Genomic DNA, 26,876 nt, shown 5'->3' with positions numbered 1-26,876 from the left:
ATAATTTTATACTTTTATTCTCTTCCTGGTAAAAAGGCACCATACGGGAGGAATGTGTCCTTTTCACTTAATGTCATGACCACATCAGAAGGTGAGTCTGCAATACAGTATCAGCTCAATAGATCGCTGCTGGATGAATGAATGAATGAGTGAGTGAGTGACTGAGTGAACGATGAGACAGGGGATGAGGACCCGAGGCAGAGGGAGCTTGGCAGGTGTGTGAGTGATCGCTCTAGCGTATGGTGTTGGAGATGCTGTGTCCACGTCTGGGAAGAGACATATTATCTGGTAACAGGCCAGGAGCATTCACTGCATCAGTCTTCATAGGACAGGTGGCTCCCACCTCCTCTCTTGCTCCAAGGCTATTGGAAGAGGGAGCTCATTTCATGCCACTCGTCATTAACCTGAAGTCAGTGGATTCTGTGGAGCACCGGAATTTCCCAATCCCAGGGCCCCATGCAACTGTTTGAGTCAATAGACGTACCTAGAGGAGCAAAACCCGGATGACTCCTCCAAAGGAGATGCTGGAATGTAGCTACTGTCCGAAGGAGTACAGAGCAAGAATTTCTAACCATTGGGGATGTGGGAGGGATGGAAATTGCTACACTTTCGGGCCTGGAAGAGGAGTTGAAAAAAGGACATCAGGAATCCTGGAGACGTAGTGTTTGATGACATGCCTGAGTCAGACACTCCTGTCACCCAATCAGTCACTTGAATGCTGGTCCTGACAACGTCAGCAAGGGGCTTTCACTCATGTCCCTCACTGATTCCTGGGTGCAGCCTTGTGGTGGAGGTGGGGCAGGAGATCTCATTACCCAGCCCTTCTTTCTGTGGCTCCACAATTCTCTAATATTGGAGCTCGTGCCCTTCCCTGACCTGAGTGTCAATGAGCCACTGACTCCCCCTTGGGGACAGCTGTGGAGGTCAGAATGGGCAAGAACAGCCTCACCCTGATGAGATCCCAGTTTCATGCCTCCTCCCTGCCCTTCCAGCACCCCATGACCAGCTGCCCCCTTCTCCAGGACATAGAGATGGCCAAGAAAGATCCCACGTTCCCCAGGCACTATTAGAACCTGCCCATATACATCTGAACAACTGATCTCCTTTCACATTTGACTAAACCCCAGATCCAACTTAGTGTAACCACTAATACCTGCAGACTTGATATACTCATTTACAGGAAAACAACTCTGAGGCCTCAATTTTCTTTTTCTTTTTTGGGCTGATCCCAAATGGCATATTTTTATTTTCCTTTCTTTTCTTTTTTTACAACAGAAATTCACATCTATAATAAAATTTATAATTCATTAATTAGACAGTATCAAAGACGTTTGCTTCTCATTTATTTAACTGGTACCATTTACCTCTAGGGATAGAAATACACAGATATCAGACAAAGCCTCAAGTTTTTGACCTGAGGCAGAGAGAAAAATCTGTGTCGCTTCATTTTATCAGGAGCCCCTTATCCTCATGTCTCTCTATTTCCCTCAAATCTCATATTAGAGGAAGGAAAAATTCTCCAGACCAGACTATATGTACATGACATCAGAGTGGCCCAAACAGACACACCAGACTTGTAGGTGATTCTGCAAAGAAGTTTATTGCAGGAGCACAGGAGCTTCAGCTCAGCAAAGCTTTAAGGGGGATGGGGGCTGGTGATGAGGACTGATGCTGACATCTAAGGTACACGGTAGGATGTGACCTTGGCTGTGACTGTGGGGCTTGGCACAAAGTGCTGACTCAGAGCCTAGATGAGCCAATCCAGGTGAACTGGAACCTTCATGTATGCTGGATTGTCCCGTCGAGTTCTGCAGTCACAGGCAACAATGTAGATCTTCTGTGCTTGGCTTGTGCTGTATCTGCAGTTCCTATAAGTTGTTGAGCGGCCTGTGAGGTTGCAGTTGGTTACCGTCACTTGAGTTGAGCTATTATGACAATTTGTATAGTGGCTACTAGGGCAGGTTACATTTGGGGTCATACAAATATTAGCTACAGTAGCATATGTTGTATGGAGGAAAGTATTTATGCGTTTGCATGTCCCATAAACACCAAAATAAAGATAATTAATCGGCTGCATTGCGATGTTGCATTGAGGGTTGGTCATATTTATGTGTTGAGTATAAAACCACTGAGTTGCTGTTAGATTGCCGGGTGCTCCATGGAAGGAGATTGCCATCCCCAAGAGCCCCAGCAGGAGAAGGAGGCAAAGCTGGGAATCCCGCTGTGTTGGAATCATGTTTGCTGTAAAAAGAGAAGAATCTCCTGCATCCAGGCCCAGTAGTGACACACCACCTCATCTCTCACCCTGCAGACACTGAAGTTCTATTTCCTTTTCCCTCAGCTTCCCCAAGTCTGTCAAGTACTGGGCGTTAACTTCAGCTCAGCCCTCCCTCAGTAGTTGTCCCATCGCCAGCCCTCCTGTCCCAGTTCCAGGGGCTCATTGTCTTACCCAGTCTCTGTGCTCTGTCTGCTGTGAGAACAGATCCAGCCGGTTGTCCTGGGATTCAGGGGCAGCTGGTCTCCCCAGTCCTGGCGACTGGATATATAGAGCATGCCTTGTGGGTGGGGCCAGCAGAGCCAAGAGGGGTCTGAGTTTCAGATGAGAAGAAACCACAGATTGGCATGTGACCCACTTGTGCAAGGAACCTCTTGTTTTGTCATTTGCTGATCACCGCAGATCCAACAACAGACCTCTTCTGCTTCTGCGGCACGACTGTAATTGCAGGCATCCCGTGAGGGCAGATCTCTGCCAATGCGTCGGGTGTCTATTAATGAAAACTGCACACTGGCTGTAGAACGGCCATAGAGTTTATAACTGAACTTGTGGCAGGCACTGAGGGACGAAGTACAGAAAGTCAGGCCCAGTCCTTGGAACACATAGAGCCTGGAGGGATGTCTGCACAGGAGGAACCCGGGTCCCCTTCACTTGTTTGAGCTCCCTGCTTTTCTCTCACCTAAACGTTCTCTATCTCATCAACCTGAGTTCTGAGCTTCTTGATGCTCAAAATCCTGGAGATACATAGTGATTTCTTATGTATCTTGGAGGTTTTACTTCTGTTCCCCTTGTACTGGATTCACTTTCTCTTCGTTAAGACTTGGTCTGACCAATGCCTTCATTTCATGTCAAGTAACAATAGTGTAACCATTCCACCCAGAGGAAAGTCGTTCTGTAAAATCTTCCCCTGAATGAATGTTTGGTGTCAGATAACCTCGGGCTTATATTACTGTCTTCTCTTCAACCTTCTATTTCTATCAAATAGTCCCCGCTTGGAAGTCACTTTCTATTGGGGTACATTTCATTTCCTGATGTATCACATCAATTTTTTCTTTTTTAATGAAGGGAATATTTATGGACAGGGCCCTATATTCTTTTTTTTTAATTTATTGGGGTGACAATTATTAGTGAAATTACATAGATTTCAGGTGTACAATTCTGTATTACATCATCTATAAATCCCATTGTGTGTTGACCACTCAGAGTCAGTTCTCCTTCCATCACCATATATTTGATCCCCTTTACCCTCATCTCCCACCCCTCACCCCCTTTACCCTCTGGTAACCACTAAACTACTGTCTGTGTCTGTGAGTTTTTGTTTCTCATTGTTCGTCTTGTTCTTTTGTTGTTTTTGGTTTATATACCACATATCAGTGAAATCATATGGTTCTCTGCTTTTTCTGTCTGACTTATTTCACTTAGCATTATACTCTCAAGATCCATCCATGTTGTCACAAATGTTCCTATATCATCTTTTCTTACCGCAGAATAGTATTCCATTGTGTATATATACCACAACTTCTTTATCCATTCATCTATCGAAGGACATTTTGGTTGTTTCCATGTCTTGGCCACTGTAAACAAAGCTGCAATGAACATTGGAGCACACATGTCTTTATGTATAAATGTTTTCAGATTTTTTGGGTAGATACCCAGGAGAGGGATTGCTGGGTCATATGGTAACTCTATTCGTAATTTTTTGAGGAACCTCCACACTGCCTTCCATAATGGCTGCACCAGTCTGCATTCCCACCAACAGTGTACGAGGGTTCCTTTTTCTCCACAGCCTCTCCAACTCTTGTTACTATTTGTCTTGTTGATGATAGCCATTCTGACTGGGGTGAGGTGATATCTCATTGTGGTTTTTATTTGCATTTCTCTGATGATTAGTGATGTTGAGCATTTTTTCATATGTCTATTTGCCATTTGTATGTCCTCTTTGGAGAAATGTCTCTTCAGGTCCTCTGCCCATTTTTCAATTGGGTTCTTTGTTTTTTTGTTGTTCAGTTTCATGAGTTCCTTGTATATTTTGGATATTAGCCCATTATTGGAGGCACTGTTTGCAAAAATCTTCTCCCATTCAGTTGGTTGCCTCTTTATTTTGTCGATGGTTTCTTTTGCTGTGCAGAAGCTTTTAAGTTTCATATAGTCCCGTTCATTTATTTTAGCTTTTACTTCCATTGCCTTTGGAGTCAAATCATAAAATGCTCTTTGAATCCAAGGTCCATAAGTTTAGTACCTATGTTTTCTTCTATGCAGTTTATTGTGTCAGGTCTTATGCTTAAGTCTGATCCATTTTGAATTAATTTTGGTACATGGTGACAGATAGCAATCCAGTTTCATTCTTCTGCACGTGGCTATCCAATTCTCTCAGCACCATTTTTTGAAGAGGCTGTCTTTCCTCCATTCTATGTTTTTAGCTTCTTTGTCAAAAATTATCTGTCCGTATTTATGTGGTTTTATTTCTGGGTTCTCAATTCTATTCCATTGGTCTATGTGTCTGTTTTTCTGCCAATACCATGCTGTTTTGATTATTGTAGCCCTGTAATACAAGCTAAAGTCAAGGAGTGTGATACCTCCAGTATTGTTCTTTTTTTCTTAAGATTGCTTTGGCTATTTGGAGTCTTTTGTGGTTCTAAACAAATCTGATGATTTTTTGTTCTATTTCTTTAAAAAATGCCATTGGGATTTTGATGGGGATTGCATTAAATCTGTATATTGCTTTGGGTAATATGGCCATTTTAACTATGTTGATTCTTCCAATCCATGAGCACGGAATGTCTTTCCATTTCTTTGTGTCTTCTTCAATTTCTTTCAAAAATGTCTTACAGTTTTCAGCATATAGGTCCCTCACATCCTTGGTTAAGTTTATTCCTAGGTATTTTATTCTTTTTGCTGCAATTGCAAAAGGAATTGTTTTTTGTATTTCTTTTTCTGAGATTTCATTGTTAGTATATAGGAATGCAATGGACTTTTGTACGTTGATTTTGTAGCCAGCAACTTTACTGTATTCGTTGATTGTTTCTAATAGCTTTTTGGTGGAGTCTTTAGGGTTTTCTATATATAGCATCATGTCATCTGCAAAGAGTGATAATTTAACTTCTTCATTCCCAATTTGGATGCCTTTTATTTCTTTCTCTTGCCTGATTGCTCTGGCAAGGACTTCCAACACTATGTTGAAAAGCAGAGGTGATAGGGGACAGCCCTGTCGTGTTCCTGAACGTAGAGCAAAGGGCTTCAGTTTTTCACCATTAATTACGAGGTTACCTGAGGGCTTGTCATATATGGCCTTTATTATGTTAAGGGATTTTCCTTCTATACCTATTTTATTAAGTGTTTTAATCATAAATGGATGTTGTATCTTGTCAAATGCTTTTTCTGCATCAATTGATATAATCATATGATTTTTGTCCTTTATTTTGTTTATGTGATGTATCACATTGATGGATTTGCGGATGTTGAAACATCCTTGTGCCCTGGGGATGGACCCCACTTGGTCATGATGAATAATCTTTTTAATGCATTGTTGCATTTGATTTGCTAGAATTTTGTTTAGGATTTTTGCATCTGTATTCATCAGAGATATTGGTCTGTAGTTTTCTTTTTTGTGTTGTCCTTAGCAGGTTTTGGTATCAGGGTAATGTTGGCCTCATAACATGAGTTAGGGAGTACTGTCTCTTTTTCAATTTTTTGGAAGAGTTTGAGCAGGACTGGTATTAGATCCTCTTTGAAGGTTTGGTAGAATTCACTAGTGAAGCCACCTGGTCCCGGACTTTTGCTTTTGGGAAAGTTTTGGATGACTGATTCAATTTCGTTACTGGTGATCGGTCTGTTTAGATTTTCCAGTTCTTCATGGTTCAGCCTTGGAAGGCTATATGTTTCTAAAAACTTGTCCATTTCTTCTAGGTTATTGAATTTGATGGCATATAGTCCTTCATAGTATTCTTGGATGATCCTTTGTATTTCTGTGGTGTCCGTGATAACTTCCCCTTTTTCATTTCTGATTTTGTTAATTAGTGTCTTCTCTCTTTTTATCTTAGTGAGTCTAGCCTAGCGTATGTCAATTTTGTTAATCTTTTCAAAGAACCAGCTCTTTGTCACATGAATTTTTCCTATTGTCTTTTTGTTCTGTATTTCGTTTAGTTCTGCTCTGATTTTTGTTATTTCCTTTTTTCTGCTGACCTTGGGTTTCACTTGTTCTTCTTTTTCTACTTCTTTAAGGTTAACAGGGGGTTATTTATTTGGGATTTTTCTTGTTTCTTGAGATAGGTCTATAATGATATAAATTTCCCTCTTAAAACTGCTTTCACTGCATCCCCCAAATTTTGGTAGGATGTATTTTCATTGTCATTTGTTTCTATATATCTTTTGATCTCTCCTCTAATTTCTTCTTTGACCCAGTTGTTCTTTAAAAGTATGTTGTTTAATCTCCATGTATTTGTGTATTTTCCTGCTTTCTTTTTGTAGTTGATATCCAATTTCAAAGCCTTGTGATCAGAGAATATGCTTGGTATGATTTCAATCTTCTTAAATTTGCTGAGGCTGATTTTATGTCCCAATATATGGTCTATCCTTGAGAATGTTCCATGTACACTAGAAAAGAATGTATAGTCTGATGTTTTAGGATGAAGTGCTCTATATATGTCAATTATGTCCATTTCATCTAATGTGTCATTTAGGGCTGCTATTTCGTTATTTATTTTCTGTTTGGATGATCTATCCATAGCTGTCAATGATGTATTTAAGTCCCCTAGTATAATTGTGTTTTGGTCAATTTCTCCCTTTAGTTCTGTTAGTAGTTGCTTGGTATATTTCGGTGCTCCCTGATTGGGGGCATAAATATTGATGACTGTTATGTCTTCTTGTTGTATAGTCCGCTTTACCATTATGAAATGTCCATCTTTGTCTCTTGTTATCTTTTTCACCCTGAAGTCTGTTTCATCTGATATCATTATGGCTACACCTGATTTTCTCTGGATACCGTTTGCTTGGAGTGTCAATTTCCACCCTTTCCCTTTGCTTGTCCTTGTAGCTGAGATGTGTCTCTTGGAGACAGCATATGGTTGGGTTTAGTTTTTTGATCCAATATGCTACTCTGTGCCTTTTTATTGGTGAGTTCAGTCCATTTACATTTAGGGTGATTATTGATATGTGAGGATTTCCTGTCATTCTATCTTTAGTTTTCTGGTAAGGCTGTGTCTCCATTGTTTCTTTGCCTTTTTGTTGTTCTCTATTATTTCTGTGTGGTGGTATTCTATGATGTTTCCCTCTGTTTCTTCTTTTATTACAGTATATATTTTAGTTCTGGATTTTTTTTTTTGAGTAGTTACCCTTAAGTTTATGTAAAAGAAAGTTTGATATTTAGAGTATTCCATTTTCTTCAGCACGCTTACTTTCTCCATTCCCATATTCCAGTTCAGGCCTTTCTCTCCCCCTTTTTATGTTTTGGTTGCCACAAATTGTCCCTGTTGATGGTGGTTGAATAGCCTCCTTTAGTATTTCTTGTAGTGCAGGTCGTGTATTAGAAAATTCCCTCAGCTTCTGTATGTCTGGAAAGGTCTTTATTCCTCCTTCATATCTAAAGGATATCTTTGCTGGATATATTATTCTTGGCTCATAATTTCTCTCTTTCAATAGTTTGAATATTTGGTTCTACTCCCTCCTGGCTTGCAGAGTTTCTGCTGAAAAGTCTGCTGATAATCTAATGGGCCTTCCTTTGTAGGTTACCATCTTCTTTTCCCTGGCTACTTTGAGGATTCTTTCTTTGTTGTTGATTTTAGACAGCTTCAATACAATGTGCCTTGGAGAAGGTCTGTTGGGATTGAGGTAATTAGGTGTTCTATTTGCTTCTTGGATTCGAGGATCTGGTTCTGTCCACAAGTTTGGGAAGTTCTCATCAACAATTTGTTTGAATATAGTCTCTGTTCCCTTCTCTCTTTCTTCTCCATCTGGTATGCCCATTATTCTTATATTGCTCTTTCTGATGGAGTCAGAAAGTTCTTGTAGAATTCTTTCATTTCTTTTAAGTCTCAAGTCTCTTTCTTCTTCCATCTGTGTAATTTCCAGGTTTCTATCTTTGATGTCACTGATTCTTTCCTCCATCTGGTCAACTCTACTACCTAAGCTGGTTATTTCTTTCTTGATTTCTTCGATTGAGTTCTTAATCTCCAGAAATTCTATTTGGTTCTTATTTAAAATTTCAATCTCTTTCGTAAAATACTCATGTTGTTCTTTGATTGTGTTTCTGAGTTCACTAAACTGCCTTTCTGTGTTTTCTTGCATCTCGTTGAGTTTTTTCAGAACTGTAATCTTGAATTCTCTGTCATTTAAGTCACATATTTCCATATCTTTAAGTTCCTTTTCTGGAGACTTTTCACTTTCTTTCTGAGCTGTCTTGTTGCCTTGGTTATTCATGGCAATTACTGATTTATTATTTCTCTTCCTAGACATCTACAGGAGTGGCTTCTGCAACAGGTTGATAGGAAGAGGTCTTTCTTTTGTTCTTTTGTTTGTTGGTAGAATGTTTTATTTTTTCTCCGACTGCAGCCTTTTTTTCCTCTCTCACACAGTAGTGCTATGTTTTCTCTGCACTATTCCATCTTCTCACACAATGGGGGGATTCCCTGGGAGACGGGCTCCTCCTCTGTTAATAGTTTGCCTGGGTCACAGGGCTCAGTGTCCGTGTGGGTATGCGGAGAGCTTTTGAAGTTCCAAAGCTCTTCCTGCACCAGATTCAGAGCCCGTATGTTTCAGCAGTTCTGTTTATTCCTGCAGGGATCCGCCCAGATAGGTGGGGCCAGGGGCGGGGTGAGTTGTGAGAGGTGGCCCAGAGCAATGGCAGCGACCACCACCACAGCCAGTCCCGCTTCCACAGCTCCCTCCCCTTTGCCGAAACTAGTTGGGCTGGGAATCTGTGTCTGCGATCCACAGTTCTCAGAACAGCAAATATTCTGTTCTTTTGATCTGACACTGCCACTGCTCCGCTTCTAGCACCGGGCAGGTGGGGGCGGGGTGAGCTCTGGAAGGGTAGGAAGGGGGCGGCTAGTCTCAGTGCCTAAGGCTTCCGTTCTCTGCTCGGCAGTGAGGGCTTAAAGCACCGTTTTCAGCCTTCTCCCCTCAGTCTTTTCTCCGAGGTCTCTGCTGTGAGCGTTGGGTTCAGCCGTGTTATATGCTGCCCCCCTCAGCCCTGTGGGCCATAAGTGGAGCCCTAGCAGTCCGAGTTCTTCCCTCCCCTGCAACTGCGGTAGTTCCAGGATGCAGCGAGCTCAGAGCACTGAGCTAGGTCTGCATCCTGCGCCCGCGCGGCTCCGTCTCCGCACTTCTCCCTTCCCTCCTCCGCTCGCGAAATTCGCCCACCTTTAGGTGAATTCAGTAGTGGGCCTCTTCGTCTTGCCTGTCTGCTGTGCAGGGAGTACTTTGTGGAGCTATTATTGTTCGATTAGTTGTAAATTCCAGGGGAGCTTCACAGAGGCTCACCTCACGCTGCCATTTTGATGATGTACTACCAGGGCACTATATTCTTGAGAGTATAGAACTTTAGTATATAGTCTGGAGACATGAAATATACTCTTGGTCTCCAGAAGCAGACAAAAATAATTATAGAGACTTGATTTTGCTACAGTGTGATAGAGGTAATCACACTGTGTGAACATGCTTTTATGGAGAGAATGAAGAGTCCTTCTTGGCCTCCTGGGGCAAGGAAGACTTCCAGAAAAAAAGGTCCATTTGATCATGGTCAAAAGGATAAGCAGAGGTTTGCAGGGATCTGAGGGAAGAGATGAGCATTCTAAGCTGCAGAGATGGTGTGGGACATTGTACAGACGTGGACCTGTATGATGGTGAGGTCCCTTATATCTCTTGTGCTTAGAGATATAAATCTCTGGTTCAGCTTCTAGGTGGAAAAGTCGATTAGATGCTTAAATGGTATACAACCTCTGAACAAAATTAATCCACACATTTCTTACTACCTTTCTATATTCCTGTTGTCTGGAAATATAATAATTTCACCATTGATGTTCTTATGTAAACACAATGGTGATGTGGTCAGAACCCAGCGCAGACCTAATAGCATCATGTCTTGAAATTCTGTTTGACCAAATTACATTAATTTCATTTTCATAAGGGAAGGTATTTTTTTCATGTCTATTGTGTAGAAAGCATTTTTATAGGTGATGAGGACGTAAAAATGAATTATGTATAGGTTAGTCCCTTTGTGATATTGCCCTCCATTTTGGGTGGAAAGACCTGTCCTCAAGTGTCTATAATATGCAGCAAAAACATATACTGTAGTCACGGGGAAGGAGATCTGGTGAAAAACCTGTTCTGTTCAGCTTACACGGTGTTACTTCTAATATTTGGACCTTGATGCTCAGGCTTGAAATTAGGAGAATTGAAGGAGACTATTTGCATTCTGATGGAATCTTTAAAAACCCTAAGATGTTGGCTGGCTCATGGGACCTCCCTTTCCTCAATTTATCAGTTAGCAGAGCTGAGTACAGCTGCCTCTGTTGAAGGGCAATAGCTCAGCGGGTCTTCACTGACTCCCCTCCTCACTTCCGACTCCCAGCCTGTCTGTTCCCTCAGTGATGGCACCTGCTGGCTCCTGTAGACATTTGTTTTATGACCCAGAATGCTTGTGGCAGGTGTCCTGACATTCATCTCAGACAATATCCTGTCTTTTCATAGACATGACACTTTGTGATGATTAAATTCAAAACATATCCTCTAAGGTTTGGTTCTAATTGGTCCTCATGCAGGTTCCTTTTGCACACTGAAAAACTTCTTCAGTGCTGAAGAACTAGTAAATAATGTACAGGAGTTTGATATTTCAGTGTTTGGGAGAGGACCTGCATATACGAAGGAGGAGTGAACGTAAGCTTACAGTAATCATAAAACACTGGAGCATCAGCTTGATTTGGTCTTTAGTTGAAAGAGGTTGCTTCTCCTGGACTCTATCTGTCATTTTCAGCATATCCTGTCTTCTTCTTAGCCAAGAGCTTGGAAAATCTCCTCGATGTAGTCCCCAGACTCCAGTCCAAAACAAATAGGGCCACGGGGAGAACATGATATTTAGAATAAGATACCACCTCACTCCCATCCTGTGACTGGGTCCATTTTCAATAGTTAGTTTATTAATCTATCTGCCCCTTTTCACACAGTTGTCACTTCCTCCTCCTGTGATGACCTGGGAATGAGCCTTCTTGTGACAGAAACAGGGATGAAAAACATGGTGATCTCATGGTACCCTGAAGGCAGATTGTCAGGCTGCCTCTTCGTCTCTAGGACACCACTATCTCCTGGCTTGTCCCCCACCTTACAGAGCTTTCATTCTCAGTATCCTGAGGCAGTATGTCCTCTTCCCCCACCTCTGGTTGTTGGAGCTTCCCAGGGTCAGATACTGGGCCTTTCCTCGATCTCACAAAGCCTCTGAGTGATATGTGGTGGGATGGGGTGTTGAATACCATGAACTCCAACACCCCTTTCCTTATCTTCAGCTGAGCTCTCTCTGTCCTGGTGCCCTGAAGGCAGATAGTCAGGCTGCATCTTGATTCAGGACAAGACTGTCTCCTGGCTTGTCCCCCACCCTACCGGGATTTCATTCTCAGTTTCCTCAGACAGTCCTTCCTCTTACCCGTGGATTTCTGTTGTTGGATCTTCCCATGGTCAGATATTAATACTCGGCCTTCCCTCAATCTGAAGAAACCTCTGAGTGGTGTGTGGTATGATTAAGTGTTAACTATCACGGACTCCAACATCCCTCTCCTTATCTTCAGCAGAGCTCTCTCTGTTGAACTCTAGACTCATACATTCAACTTGCTATTCAGTATCTCCAGATGGATGTCTACTATATGTCCAAACTTTCTATATCCCAAAGGGAAACTCTGATCTTTCCCCCGGCGACCTCCACCTGCTAGCCGCCCCCCCGCCCCAACAGCATCCCCATCTCAGATAAAGACAACGCAATCCTTTCCAATGTTAGGCAAATATGTTTAAGCAATCTTTCATGTTTCTTTCTTTTACTTCTCAGCTAATCCATCATGAAAGTCTGTTGTTTCTACCTTCTACACACATGCTCAAATCTGACCACCTCTTGCTGGTCAAGTGCTACCAGCTAGGGGGAGACACCATCACCTCCCATTGGCATTACTTCAAAAGACAGACAGGCATTACTGCTTCCCCTTCACCACCTATGGAGCCAGAATGTTCTATTGAAAGCATCATTGATACCACGTAACTCTGCTCAGAACCCTCTAGAACGTCTTCATTTCTCTCTGAACAAAAGCTAAAATCACGCGAAGCTGACATGCCCTTACATGATCTATCCTCCCATAACCTTTCCTTTCAAATTTACCCCTCTGCCATTCTTCATCTACTCATGCTTCTCTAGTTCCCCGGCCTCTACTGTTCCCTGACACTCCTGGTACAGTCTATGGCCACCTCAGCCCCACCTCACTCCATATATACATGGCGATTTCCTTATCTTTTAAAATCTTTGCTGAAAAGTCATTTTCACATGGAAACCTAGGTTGACTGCCCTACTTTAAAATGTTAGTAATGTGAAAACAAGTAAATGAAACACATAGTTTTCTAATGTTAAATACACTCTAATGTTCTTTTTGGTTTTCAGTACCTCATAAGCTCCCCTCTCTAGGTCTTTTCTGATGGCTTAAGGACCTTAAGGGACAGTTAAACTGTCCTAAGCAATACAAAATTGTTATGGCTTTAAGGGCAGCTTATCAGAACTCAGATGATGAAAACTGTGCCTAACTTACATCTCTTTCTCCATTTCCCTTTTTCCTCTGTCTATCTTGGTTTACTCTTCAGGCAGACATCTCTCCCACATTGGTAAGGAAACTGCAGCAACTCCAAAACTTCTATTTTCTCAGGAATAAATGTCGTAGAAAAAGCCTTTGCCTTTATCCTTCACCTTGCGTAGCAAGTATCTCTGATTGTGTCAAGGGCCGATGTCAGAAGGAGCCAAGTGACCTGAGAAATAGACTGCACGCACCCAACTCCTTTAGTGTGCTCTCCTCTTGCTGTTCCACAGGGAATAAGAGCTTGATTCTCATCATACTTTCTTGCTCCTTTGAAACCCCATTTCCTCTGTGGAGTCTTGGTTACATCTACAGTTCATCTACTGTCACGGTTTGACAGCTTCTGGTTTTGATTGTTCACACCTCTTCCCCTGGCTCTTTGTCTATCTGAGGAGTTCAATGTTTCTTTATTCATTCGCCCAGTGCAGTTTATTAAGCATGTGCTCAGTGCCAGGCACTATTCTAGGCCCAAGGGTTAGAACAATGTGCCTGAGCCATTTTGTTCCATATAGGGGGCCTCAGCCGAGCCCTTCATATTTTCTTCCTACTTTTAAGTGGACAGTGTTACAATGGCGTGATTGGTCTGTTGTTTATACTTGGGTGTCAATTAAGGGAACAGAAGCCTAATGTGAGGGTATAGATGTTGGGTCAGAGGTGTGTGTAGCTGGCATTGTCTTTGATGCCCAAGCAAATAGTATCCCTCTTCCTCTGCCTTGGCATAGCCCCAATACCAAGACATTCCCTATGTTCATCAAGGCTTCTGCAATTGGGCTCAGATGAAAATGGATCCCAAATTCCAGACTGACAACAGACTGTATCAGAACCACCTGGGGATGGTGTGATGAAGATAGACCGTTGGCATAGAATTTGGATATATCTTGAGGACAGAAACAAACAGGAAACTGTAAGGCATTGCTTATTTAAATTCTCAGGGCTCATACTTTCAACTGTAATGCTTTCTATTCTGACATAAATATTAGGTTAAGTAATGCAATTGCTCAGAATGAGTTATATGTGACAGTTTATCCAAGTCCTCTTACAATGAGGAAATTGGGGAGAACTTCACATCAAGGAATCCTGAGAGCCGGCCTGCACGATTAAGCCTGCCTTAAGCAATAAGTGACGGTTATGGCTTCACGAAGGACTTACGTCTCAGAAGATGAAAACAAAACCTAGGTTTCTGTGTATTTTGTTCCCTTCTCCTTTGTTTTGGCTCTATTTCAGGCAAACTATCTGTAGGATGGGTCCAGTAACTTCAGCCCTTCAATTGTCTCTTGAGGAAATCTAGCACAAACTTGCAATTGTTCCATCCCTCTACATTCCTACTAATATCTCTGATTGGGCCAGTGCTTGAGAATCCAACCCCTGTGGTCCTAGAAATGAGATGCAGGCATTGATTACCTTATGCCTAGAGCTGGGCTGGAGCCAGTTCAGACAAACCACAGCTTATGGTGCAGGGTAGGTTTCAAAGAAAAACAACTTGATACCATTTCAGAAAGAGTGAATGAAATCTGACTCATCCCCAGAAAACACGTACTGCCTACCCTGTACATCCTCAGGCAGTCATAGCGCCCGGCACTTTCCCTACCTCCACACCTGCCAGCCTTCACCTGGCCCACAAGGACCCCTGTACAAAACTGCCTGAGGGCCAGAGCATACCCCTAATAATCTGTGTCCCATCTCACATGCAGCCCCTCCACAGCACTTACTAGGCTTTCATAAGTATGTGTCCCATCAAGGGTGTTGGTGGTCTGTGTCTAAGGGAGTCGATATACCCCTGAGGTGATCCCATACAACTCGCCATTGCCATGACCCTGAACACCCACTGTGTGGTCATCAAGATCCCTCTCAAACGTCATCCAAGCTCTCTCTCCTCCCTAAGAGCTTCCATAGAGGGCACTGAAAACAAGCTCCTGAGAAGGTGTCTGGAGGGGACAACGGCCTGGATACATACAGCCTTCTTTACCAAAACAGTCATGTTAATTTGGATTAATTGTAACATGCGCGGCCAGCCTGGCAAGGATCCTTGTCTGCTAGAGACTGCTTGTGGAGTAGGGCCCACTTGGAGCCCCTCAGAGCCTTTGCCCTTCCAGCCTGGCTCCCGCGGCCACCGCAGCCCTGGCCGGCAGGGGTCGCTGCGCTAAATGGGGCCCGGGAAAGGAGGAACCAGAACTTTCCCTCCTGGAACTTAGTTGACTTGACCTGGAACTTTTCAAAACGCCGTTTGGTAGCTACCAAGGACAAGCTCAGGGGATTAAGCACGGAGGATTTCAGTATCACAAAGCAGCTCAGCTCCAAAGCACAAGGTTCTTACACTTCCTCAGCTAACTGTTCCAAGCTCTGTGTCACTCTATCTGCTGCCCTGGGATAGTCACACTCTTCTCCAGAGTGAGAGGGGCAGAGACGGACAAAATGCTGAGGGCCAGCTGTTCACCAGAAACTCTCCCCCGCCATGTGGCTGAGGTGGAGAAGGAAGAGAGGAGGGTGTGGAGTGAGGGGATATCTGCAGCCATCTCTTATTCTCTGTCGAGGGATGAAGGATGAGGTTTACTCCAACCCTCAGCCTACAGGTCATCAACTGTTGCATTAATGTGACAGTTTCAGTTTACACTTGATGAGTTCCTCACTGTTTCAAGTTTCTCCTATCAGAGATTCTGTTTTTGACATACACACGAAAGATCAGACGATTAAGTTCGCGAACTTTCCAGAGTGCACGTACACGGTGGAAAGTTCGCGAACTTGATTGTCCGACTCGTATAATATATATGTGTACATATGTATATATATTAATAAATATGCATGCGTGGTATGCGTGTACATTCAAGTGGTTATAACAAATTCAAACACAAGGAAAGGTTATCTGGTATAGAGGGTGTCTTCTCTGAATTTTTGTCGATTTGGCCTTTTTTCTTTTTCTAGAAACAATAATTACTCAGGATCTTTTTTTTTTTTTTTTTTGTACCAATCCACAACGTGTGCATACAATGAGACATTCAAACAAAATTTAATGTCTTCACTTGTAAATTTGTGTCTCATTTCTCTTTTATTTCACCACAGATACTGACATTCTATGCACAGTGTTCTTCACCACACTTCTTTCTCACTAACAACATATTTTGGTCATGTTCCATGGTAGTAATATTCAAGGTTCCATGAATCTCATTCCCCTTAATGGGACCATAGAATTCCATTGTTGTTTAAACCATCAGACTTTACCCATTCTATATGGAGGAATAATCTATTTTCAAACCTTATTCCCTAGCAATGCCTAAATGTGTACCCTGAATAAAAGAGCAACAAAACCCCCATGAATTTATCTAGAGTGCATGTGTGGTGACAAACTCACTGCCATGTACTATCAATCTTCCTTGGACCTGCTGTTTTGAAACTCCTATACAGGTGTGGGGTGGTAGGAGTTGTGGTTTGACAACACCAATTACTTGCAGATACACACATGTGTCAGTGGACCCATGGAAGCCTGGGAAAGTAAAAATTGCCTCCACAAAATATCACCCGTAGTGGAAGAATGTGTCCATTTTTTTTTTCTTTTCATATAATGATAATATGGGAACATTGCTCCATGTAGAAATCAGCAATATTGAATAAGCTCCGATTTTTTATAACAAAGGTGAACTTAATACCTATTTTTAAATGTGGACACTGGGAGAAACAAGAAACTGTTTCCTTTACCTTGTAAATATTGTAGAGCAAGTTGAAAGCCAAAACAACTTCTAGGCAACCTCAATGGGGAAATTAGTTAATTTAAAAGGGCTTGTGTAACCCTCACAATTGTCTACAAGGCATTACTATCCCCATTTCTGAGATGAGTACACCAAGGCACATACAGTGAATTAATAGCAAGCAATGGCAGAAATACGAGTGTATCCTTTCGGAGCCTGTGTGCTCTCCTCATTTTGGTCTGTGTCTTATAAGGCACCAGAATGCACGGTAAGTTGAAGGTAAATCTTGTCCATCCTGTTTGCCTGTGATTCCTCATCTCTAAGATGGGGACCACTGTCCAGGGTGACTGATATGCACTAACATGGTTATGGTATTTAGTGCGTAACGTTCTTTTATGAATAAAATATACTCATAAAAGATGTGAGACGGAAGGGGCCTCAATTCTGGTGGCTCTTACCCTTTACATCCATCCCCATGAAACCCATGTTTTAAAACACACCATAGAAACTATATTCAGGAAGTATTAAAATATTTTGCCATTTTTATTGATAACATTGCATATATTGCCAAGTTATGGTTCCAGGTGCCTGAGTTAAGTATTATAACAATAGAACAGATGTTGTTGTGCTGTTTCGTGTGGTGTTGAGCTGTTTCATTGGCCTTTCCTTTTCATTCTTCACAGGGTAAATGTGTGTTTCTATTTAAGTTTTTGGAATCTTATGTAATATTGTGGTCATACCCCACAGAAGCGATTGTCGAATTGCAGTTGCAGGACACTGGTGATCCTGATGACCACTGATGCGTCTGTGAAAACCTCATTTGTCTGAGGCAAGGTATTCTTTCTATAATTCAGCAAAACAACATAGTGCGACTGATGATTGAGTGCAAAAGCAGATGTGAGAATCCAGCTGTCTACTGTGACCTAGTCATGAAAGAATTTTCAAAATGAAACAAATGCTGCTTTGTTGCTAAATTTTCTTTAGAAACAAGGACTATTTTTCATAAAAAGATGATATTTATGTTAATCTATAATAGGTGCATTATTGTTATGACAGAAACTAGTGATAATCTATTCAAGGCTTTTCTGGTTTATTTCTTATACACCTAATAGAGCCAATGTGAAAAGATAACACACAGAGAGAGGAAAGTTCTTTGGGGTTCTCAATAGTTTATATTAGAAAGTGATAAGAGGGCTAATGTGTGATTCCTATGGCTGCAGAATATTTGGCAGAAGTTGGGAGTGTAGATGACGTGGAATTTGTCCCCCACTGACATAAGAGTTCCCACCCACTCAGCAGCTGCCCTTGCATGGACAGGTTGTGAGGCTAGATTTACAAAACAGCCTGCTGGTTCAGGTTGTTATCCCAGGAAGTGGGAGGGAATGTTGGTTGGGGGGGTGATCTATAAATCAAAACATCCATGTTTAGTTACCCCAGGCATGACTCTGCCGGAGTCTCAGAATGGGAACTGTTGTACTGAGACGTCAAATAAAGTTGAATTCAGTGAACACTTTCCACAGTCTCTATTGAGATGCCTTAGAAGAAACGAAGCCCACGTGGGCATCACTGTTATGCCATTCTCGTGTTCCACTGATTCATAGCTAAATCATGCCTGAGCCTTCGTTGCGTGTAGAAAACTTCAGTTTGAGGATAAGGAAGCATGTTCAGTTGTGGCCGTGCCCTCACTGAGAAGGCACAGCAACTGCCTTTATGAAGCACTATTGTTCTGAGAGTCTAGATTTCAACAGTGACAACAGCACCAACCACGACTTCTAAATTTGGAGGGGTCGGTTAGGCCACTGCACAATACATGTGTAGTCATGACAGAAATGTAATTTGTAGGACCCAGTGCAAAAGGAAACTGTCCAAATTGTTTAAAAACCATTCAAATTGATTAATTAATGACTTTAGTTTCTACTTGGTTTGGGTTACCTTTGATTTGACATTACTGCTCATGACTAAAAGGTTGAAGCAAATTGCTCTCTCATGTTAAAAAGCCAATGAAGGATTCATTCTCATTCATTATTAGCGATGCCCTGACTCTTGGCTCCACTCCAGACAAACTTCACTTCACAGGTGAGATTGACTTTCTGGTTCATTCAAAAATGCACTGACCTGGTTTTTGTGGGTCCTGGTGTCTTGTGCCAGATTTGATAATGTCTAGATGCAGAAACATGGGTCACATTTTCTAACTCAGTGGGAATTTGTGATGTGGGTTTAATCTACTCAATGTTTTGGTTTTCATGGTGATCACCCTGCTACCCTTATTTACGAAAGTCTCTCATATCACCCATTTTGAATTCAATATACCTTTGAGGGGCCCACCTGGTGGGTCAGGTGGTTGGAGCGCTGTGCTCCTAACACGGAGGTTGCAGGTTGGATTCCCACATGGGCCAGTGGGCTGTGCCCTCTACAGCTAAGATGATGAACAATCTCAGGGAGCTGAGCAGCCGGAGGTTGGCGTGGGCTGCCTTGGGCTGCTGTGAGCTGCCGTGGACTACTGTGCACCGCCATGAGCGCCTAGTGGCCAGCACGCGCGGCCAGCAGCCGGTGAGAGCTGTCTTAAGCTACTGTGAGTGTCCCACCCACGAGCGGCAACCGACTCCCTCAGCCGGGGGGAGCGCAAGGCTCATAATACCAGCACGGGCCAGGGAGCTGTGTCCTACACAACTAAACTGAGAAACAATGGCTTGAACCAGAGAGGGGGAGAGGTGGAAGAAAGGGGAGAAAAAATATATATATATATACCTTTGAAATGCTGAGAATGTTGAAATAGGCATTAATCTTATGTGATTATTATAACTCAGGTCTGAGACACGAATGACATTTTAATCGGCCATATTTCTATGTGCATTTCAAGAGAGAAACTTATTAACCTAAATAAAATTTTAGATCAGGAAAAAGGCTATTCTCCATAGTTAGTTTGAATTACTGATGGGAACAGAATTTCTGTGGTCCTTTTCTTACTCATTACCTCACTGCATTATGGAATTCAAATGGAAACACAGTTCCTAAACTCTCAATATCAGGCAAAACCCAGTCACAATGATTTGCTTAGATTTCTCTCCTCTAGTGTCCTCTGACCTGATGGTGGTGACTTCTCTCCCTGGTCTGAATGTCAATCTAGACAAGCCCACGCTGCGTGCACAGAGGCAGGTGCCCTGCAATGTTCCTGATATTAAAACATAAAACAAAGTGAAAACAATAGCGATGTTGAGTGAAAACTCTGGTGAGATGAGTCTCTTCCTGGTGAGCTGCCCTTTCACTTTATGCTGGACTTCACGGAATGTGATACAACCATTAACTGCATTTACTCCCCCAAAACTTTCTTGGAGGGTATGGTAGTGTTCTGAGCATTTATAAAGTCAGGAACAGAGGCTTTGGAAGGCAAGTGGACTCCAAAGAATGTGTCCTTGAAATACGCTGACATGACCAATTAACTTCTGTGACAGTGGTCACGATGGTGTTGGCCCCTGGTTCAGTGTAACCAGAAGATCTCTGATGTGTATTGCTCAGGGTGGTGTGAGCCACGTGTTGGATTCCTCATCTCTGAGCACAGAACCCACCTTGCTCTGTTTTGAATCATCGACCTGCCAGGGAGGGAAGAGCGGCCTCTGAGCTCTAGGGCCATCAGATCCCTCTGACCCCAGCCAATTCTTCAGCTGGCTCTTGCAGGACCGGGGAAGAGGAGGAACATGGGATCGGCAAGAGGGTGGGGAAGGCATGGTGTGGCAGGAGGCAGGGTGTGGCCACGGGGAGGCGAATAGGATGGAGCTTAGACTGAGAGAACGACTATGCGCTTTACTGAGATGAGAAGCCTCCTGTGTTTCCCTCTTCTTCCTCTTCTAATTTGTCAGTAAGGCCTGATGATTCAAACTTGAAAACATTTCCTAAATCTGCACCTTCTCTTCTGTTCCATTGTAATTACCCTCATTCAAAGCATCTAGTATCTGTCCTGGATTCTGGGAGCTCCTGACTGTTAGCGTCAATTCCACTCCTGTCTCTCAAATTGTCGCAGCTAGACTGACTTTGGTCACATTATCTACTGTTAGACATGCTCCATTTGTTTCCCATAGGAAATTACTCCATACCTGCGTCTGCACAGGTGTGAAGCATGTGAACCTCATTAACCTTATCATTAACGTCCACAGTTATGATGCTCTTGTTCTGCTAGTTTCACTGTTGTTCTTCTAACATGCCCTGTCTATATTCACGGCAGGACCTTCGATCTCTCCATCTCTCCCTCTGGTTCCCGTCCTCACTCTGGTGAGATGAGTCTCTTCCTGGTCTCTGCATGACCAGCTGCTGCTGTTCATGTTCAGAATTCATTCCCCTACTGGGTCCTTCCTGGTCCCACTTTTCAGAATCACCTTCATGAACTCATGCAGACCTTCTGCATTGCATTGATCTCTGTAATGTTTCTCCTGACACATCACCTGAGAAAATAATTTTATACTTTTATTCTCTTCCTGGTAAAAAAGGCACCATACGGGAGGAATGTGTCCTTTTCACTTAATGTCATGACCACATCAGAAGGTGTGTCTGCAATACAGTATCAGCTCAATAGATCGCTGCTGGATGAATGAATGAATGAATGAATGAATGAGTGATTGAGTGAATGATGAGACAGGGGATGAGGACCCGAGGCAGAGGGAGCTTGGCAGGTGTGTGAGTGATCGCTCTAGCGTGTGGTGTTGGAGATGCTGTGTCCACGTCTGGGAAGAGACATATTATCTGGTAACAGGCCAGGAGCATTCACTGCATCAGTCTTCATAGGACAGGTGGCTCCCACCTCCTCTCTTGCTCCAAGGCTATTGGAAGAGGGAGCTCATTTCATGCCACTCGTCATTAACCTGAAGTCAGTGGATTCTGTGGAGCACCGGAATTTCCCAATCCCAGGGCCCCATGCAACTGTTTGAGTCAACAGATGCACCTAGAGGAGCAAAACCCCGATGACTCCTCCAAAGGAGATGCTGGAATGTAGCTACTGTCCGAAGGAGTACAGAGCAAGAATTTCTAACCATTGGGGATGTGGGAGGGATGGAAATTTCTACACTTTCGGGCCTGGAAGAGGAGTTGAAAAAAGGACATTGGGAATCCTAGAGACGTAGTGTTTGATGACATGCCTGAGTCAGACACTCCTGTCACCCAATCAGTCACTTGAATGCTGGTCCTGACAACGTCAGCAAGGGGCTTTCACTCATGTCCCTCACTGATTCATGGGTGCAGCCTTGTGGTGGAGGTGTTGCAGGAGATCTCATTACCCAGCCCTTCTTTCTGTGGCTCCACAATTCTCTAATATTGGAGCTCGTGCCCTTCCCTGACCTGAGTGTCAATGAGCCACTGACTCCCCCTTGGGGACAGCTGTGGAGGTCAGAATGGGCAAGAACAGCCTCACCCTGATGAGATCCCCATTTCATGCCTCCTCCCTGCCCTTCCAGCATCCCATGACCAGCTGCCCCCTTCTCCAGGACATGGAAATGGCCAGGAAAGATCCCACGTTCTCCAGGCACTATTAGAACCTGCCCATATACACCTGAACAACTGATCTCCTTTCACATTTGACTAAACCCCAGATCCAACTTAGTGTAACCACTAATACCTTCAGACTTGATATACTCATTTACAGGAAAACAAATCTGAGGCCTCAATTTTCTTTGTCTGTTTTGGGCTCATCACATATGGTGTATTTTTCTTTTCCCCTCCTACTTTTTACAACAAAAGTTCACATCTATAATAAAATTTATAATTCATCAATCAGACAGAATCAAAGACATTTGTTTCCCACTTATTCAACGGTGGTCATTGATGACTTGGGATGAAATACGCAGACATCCGTGGAATTCTCAGGTTTTCGACCTGAGGCAGAGAGAAAAGTCTGTGTCGCTTCTTTTTATCAGAGCCCCTTATCCTCATGTCTCTCTGTTTCCCTCAAATCTCATATTAGAGGAAGGAAAAGCTTTCCAGACCAGACTGTGTGTACTTGACAACAGAGGGGCCCAAACAGACACACCAGACTTGTAGGTGATTCTGCAAAGAAGTTTATTGCAGGAGCACAGGAGTTTCAGCTCAGCAAAGCTTAAAGGGGGTTGGGGGCTGGTGATAAGGACTGATGCTGACATCCAAGGTACACGGTAGGATTTGGCCTTGGCACAAGAGCTTGACACAAAGCGCTGACTCAGAGCTTAGATGAGCCAATCCAGGAGAACTGGAACCTGCATGAATGCAGAACTGTCCTGTTGAGTTCTGCAGTCACAGGCAATAATGTAGATCTTCTGTGCTTGGCTTGTGCTGTATATGCAGTTTTTATAACTTGATGAGGGACTTGTGAGGTTGCAGTTGGTTACCGTCACTTGAATTGAGCTATTATGACAATTTGTATAGTGGCTACTAGGGCAGGTTACATTTGGGGTGATACAAAGATTAGCTACAGTAGCATACGTTGTATGGAGGAAAGCATTCGTGGGTTTGCATGTCCCATAAACACTAAAATAAAGACGGTTAATCGACTGCATTGCGACAGTGCATTGAGCGGTGGTCATATTTATGTGCTGAACATAAAACCACTGAGTCGGGGTTAGATTACCGGGTGCTCCATGGAAGGAGATTGCCATCCCCAAGAGCCCCAGCAGGAGAAGCAGGCAAAGCTGGGAATCCCGCTGTGTTGGAATCATGTTTGCTGTAAAAAGAGAAGAATCTCCTGCATCCAGGCCCAGTAGTGACACACCACCTCATCTCTCACCCTGCAGACACTGAGGTCCTATTTCCTTTTCCCTCAGCTTCCCCAAGTCTGTCAAGTACTGGGCATTAACTTCAGCTCAGCCCTCCCTCAGTAGTTGCCCCATCGCCAGCCCTCCTGTCCCGGTTCCAGGGACTCATTGTCTTACCCAGTCTCTGTGCTCTGTCTGCTGTGAGAACAGATCCAGCCGATTGTCCTGGGATTCAGGGGCAACTGGTCTCCCAGTCCTGGGGACTGGATATATAGAGCATGCCTTGTGGGTGGGGCCAGCAGAGCCAAGAGGGGTCCGAGTTTAAAATTAGAAGAAACCCACAGATTGGCCTTTGACCTATTTGTGCAAGGAACCTCTTGTTTTGTCATTTGCTAATGACATTTGCAGACCCAACAACAGACCTCTTCTGCTTCTGCGGCACGACTGTAATTGCAGGCATCCCGTGAGGGCAGAGGTCTGCCAATGCGTCGGGTGTCTATTGATGAAAACTGCACACTGGCTGCAGAATGGCCAGAGAGTTTATAACTGAACTTGTGGCAGGCACTGAGGGACGAAGTACAGAAAGTCAGGCCCAGTCCTTGGAACACATAGAGCCTGGAGGGCTGTCTGCACAGGAGGAATCCGGGTCCCCTTCACTTGTTTGAGCTCCCTGGTTTTCTCTCACCTAAACGTTCTCCATCTCATCAACCTGAGCTCTTGATGCTCAAAATCCTGGAGGTACATAGTGATTTCTTATGTATCTTTGAGGTTTTTTTTCTTGCTCCCTTTGGATTGGATTCACTTTCACTTCTTTTAATACTGGTTTGATTTTCCCTTCACTTTTTGGGAAGTTGCATAACTTGAAAACACCCAGAGGGAAGTCTTTCTGTAAGATCTGCCACAGAATCAACATGTTGTGTCATTTAAAGTCAACTGTGCTTGGGGGGAGGGACAGATATCCCAGTGGGGTAGGCCTCGAACTAAGAGATGTTACATTTCTAGTCCCCCTTCTAGGTTTGAAAACTGGATTAAACCCTTACATGATATCACATGATATCATAAGTTTCCAACAAAAATAATTTACATCATTTTTCACTACATTTCTATATCTCTGTTGTCTGGAAATGTAATAATTTTGCAGTTGATGTCCCTATGTCAACACGGTCACAGTGGTGACCTGGTCAGGACCCAGGTGCAGAGTTAAAAGCACTTTGCCTTGAAATCCTGTTCTTGTTGAAATTCATCAATATCTTTCATCATGAAACAAGTTGTTTTTTAAGTGTCTGCTTTGTGGCAATCATTTTTACAGGTGATGAGGACATAAAAATGAATTAGATGTAGCGTCACTCCTTTGTGCTGCTGACAGCTACACTACGTAGAAAGACCTGTAGTCAAGTGTCTAATACATGAGGTAAAGAAATACTCTGCAGCCACAGGAAGTGTATCTGGTCAAAAAACTGTTCTATCAGCATATGCAGTGTTACTTCCAATATTGGGTTTTGGATGTTAACTTTTCAAATTGGGGTCATTCGCACAAAAATTGCATTCCTATCTTCTTTTTAAAACTCCGGAAATATCGATTGGTGCACTGAATCTCCATTACCATAAGGGATCAATTAGAACTGAATAGCTACTGCCTCTGTCAAAGAGGCAATAGTTCAGGGGGCTCCACTGACTCCACTTCTCTCTACAGATTCATGTCCCATCTGTTCACTCACTGATGGCACTTGCCTGGCTCCTGCAGACGACGTGTTCATGATCTATCAGGCATGTTACAAATGTCCTGAGAAGCATCTCAAATAAACCCTGCCCAGTTTCAAAAAACTCTGCCAGTTGCTTTAAAATTGCACTTAGAGCACACCTTCTAAGATTTTTCTGATTGTTCACTCTATAGATTTCCTCTGTGCATTTCAACTGCCATTCTTTGCCTCTAAGTCTAGGGCAAATTATCCAGTTTGATATTTAAGATTTAAGATTTTTGGAGAAGACTTCTTTATGTAAAGCAGGAATAACTGTACGCCCATGTTAATTAAAATACACTGTAACTTGGGTGTAATTTTGTCTTTCATAGACAAAATAAATTTTTCCTGGGCTCTTTCTCTTTTTTTATGAGCACAACCTCCCTTGCAGACCAATTTAGTGCATATTTCTGGACCTCCTCCATACTTCCACTGAGAGGAATAACAGAATTATGCCCTAGTATTATTAAGTCACTTTTTGAAATCTAGAAACATTGTAAGCTATTGTCCCAGGGAAAGACTTCTGCACTTGTGGTGAAAACCACTGTTGAGAACATTGGCCTCAGCGTTTGTCAACGTCTCCTTTAACATGGGCCTATGTGCAAAGATATGATATTTAACGCTTGCAATTTCATCAGCCCAGGGTATCCTTGCAATGTCTATCCTTAATCTGCTGATAGGAACATTCTAACTGTCAATACCTTCCTGCACATGGTTTTCCTAATGCAGGAGTCATGTATGGGAACAACAATGTACACCGCTTGCTGGTACCGCTGAAAGGACCGTCATAATAACATGGGCCAGGTTAAGTGAACTTCAGTGAACAGAGCGACATTTAACAATTCCTCAGTTTCAAAGACATGTGGTGTGCTGGGCTCTCCCTGGTCTTTTGGAGTCAGCAGGGTGGCCCCAGGCCTGCCTTCTTTTTGTGTAGGAGCTCGTACATATCTTCTCTGAAGTCCATTGAACAACAGCACAACTTGTCCTCTGTCATCAAGTTTCTGGAATGACATAGGAAAAGAATGAACCTTTCTTCTTTTTCTCAACTATAAGAAGTTCTTTCTCTCCGTGGAGAAAGAGAAAACAGAATTATGGACAGGTGTGTCTGAAGAGGGACGATACAAAGTGTTTTCCTGAGGTGGATGGGTGGCTCAGTTGGTTAGAGTGCGAGCTCTGGGCAACAGGGCTGCTGGTTCGATTCCCACATGGGTCAGGGAGCTGCACCCTCTGCAACTAGAATGAAGACAACGAGCTGTCACTGAGCTCTGGGGTGGCCGGGTGGCTCAATCGGTTGGAATGCTCTGCTCTCAACCACAAGGTTGACGGTTCGACTCCTGCAAGGGATGGTAGGCTGCACCCCCTGCAACTAAGATTGAACACAGCACCTTACCTTGAGCTGAGCTGCCGCTGAGCTCCACAAGGTTGCCGGTTCAACTCCCCCAAAGGATGGCTCCCCCAAAGGATGGTGTGCTGCGCCCCCTGCAACTAACAATGACTGCACTTGGAGCTGAGTTGCGCCCTCCACAACTAAGATTGAAAGGACAACTTGACTTGGATGGAGCTGATGGGTCTTGGGAAAAACACACAGTTTCCCAATAAAAAGTCCTGGGAATACACACTGTTCCCCAATAAAGTCCTGTTTCCTTTCCCCCAATAAA

The 26,876-nt window shown here is 43.2% G+C and overlaps 2 protein-coding genes across 2 annotated transcripts; both read right to left on the bottom strand.

The window, feature by feature from the left end:
- Window positions 1-1,579: 1,579 nt before the first annotated feature.
- LOC117024074 (non-secretory ribonuclease-like) lies at window positions 1,580-23,781 on the bottom strand. Its single transcript, XM_033109427.1, has 3 exons — window positions 23,657-23,781; window positions 22,916-23,448; window positions 1,580-1,721 (listed from the first exon to the last, which is right to left on the bottom strand). Exon 2 carries the CDS (start codon window positions 23,441-23,443, stop codon window positions 22,955-22,957), a length of 489 nt encoding a protein of 162 aa, XP_032965318.1. The 5' UTR covers window positions 23,444-23,448; window positions 23,657-23,781; the 3' UTR covers window positions 1,580-1,721; window positions 22,916-22,954.
- Window positions 1,582-2,601, bottom strand: LOC117024073 (non-secretory ribonuclease). Its single transcript, XM_033109426.1, has 2 exons — window positions 2,450-2,601; window positions 1,582-2,241 (listed from the first exon to the last, which is right to left on the bottom strand). Exon 2 carries the CDS (start codon window positions 2,234-2,236, stop codon window positions 1,748-1,750), a length of 489 nt encoding a protein of 162 aa, XP_032965317.1. The 5' UTR covers window positions 2,237-2,241; window positions 2,450-2,601; the 3' UTR covers window positions 1,582-1,747.
- Window positions 23,782-26,876: the final 3,095 nt, after the last annotated feature.

This window comes from Rhinolophus ferrumequinum, chromosome 6, assembly GCF_004115265.2.
Source record: "Rhinolophus ferrumequinum isolate MPI-CBG mRhiFer1 chromosome 6, mRhiFer1_v1.p, whole genome shotgun sequence".
NCBI lineage: Eukaryota > Metazoa > Chordata > Mammalia > Chiroptera > Rhinolophidae > Rhinolophus > Rhinolophus ferrumequinum.
This window is presented reverse-complemented; position numbering and strand designations above follow the sequence as displayed.

Coding starts and splice junctions, on each gene's coding strand:
- LOC117024073 (XM_033109426.1), bottom strand. CDS start 2,236: ATGATTCCAACACAGCGGGATTCCCAGCTTTGCCTCCTTCTCCTGCTG.
- LOC117024074 (XM_033109427.1), bottom strand. CDS start 23,443: ATGATTCCAACACAGCGGGATTCCCAGCTTTGCCTGCTTCTCCTGCTG.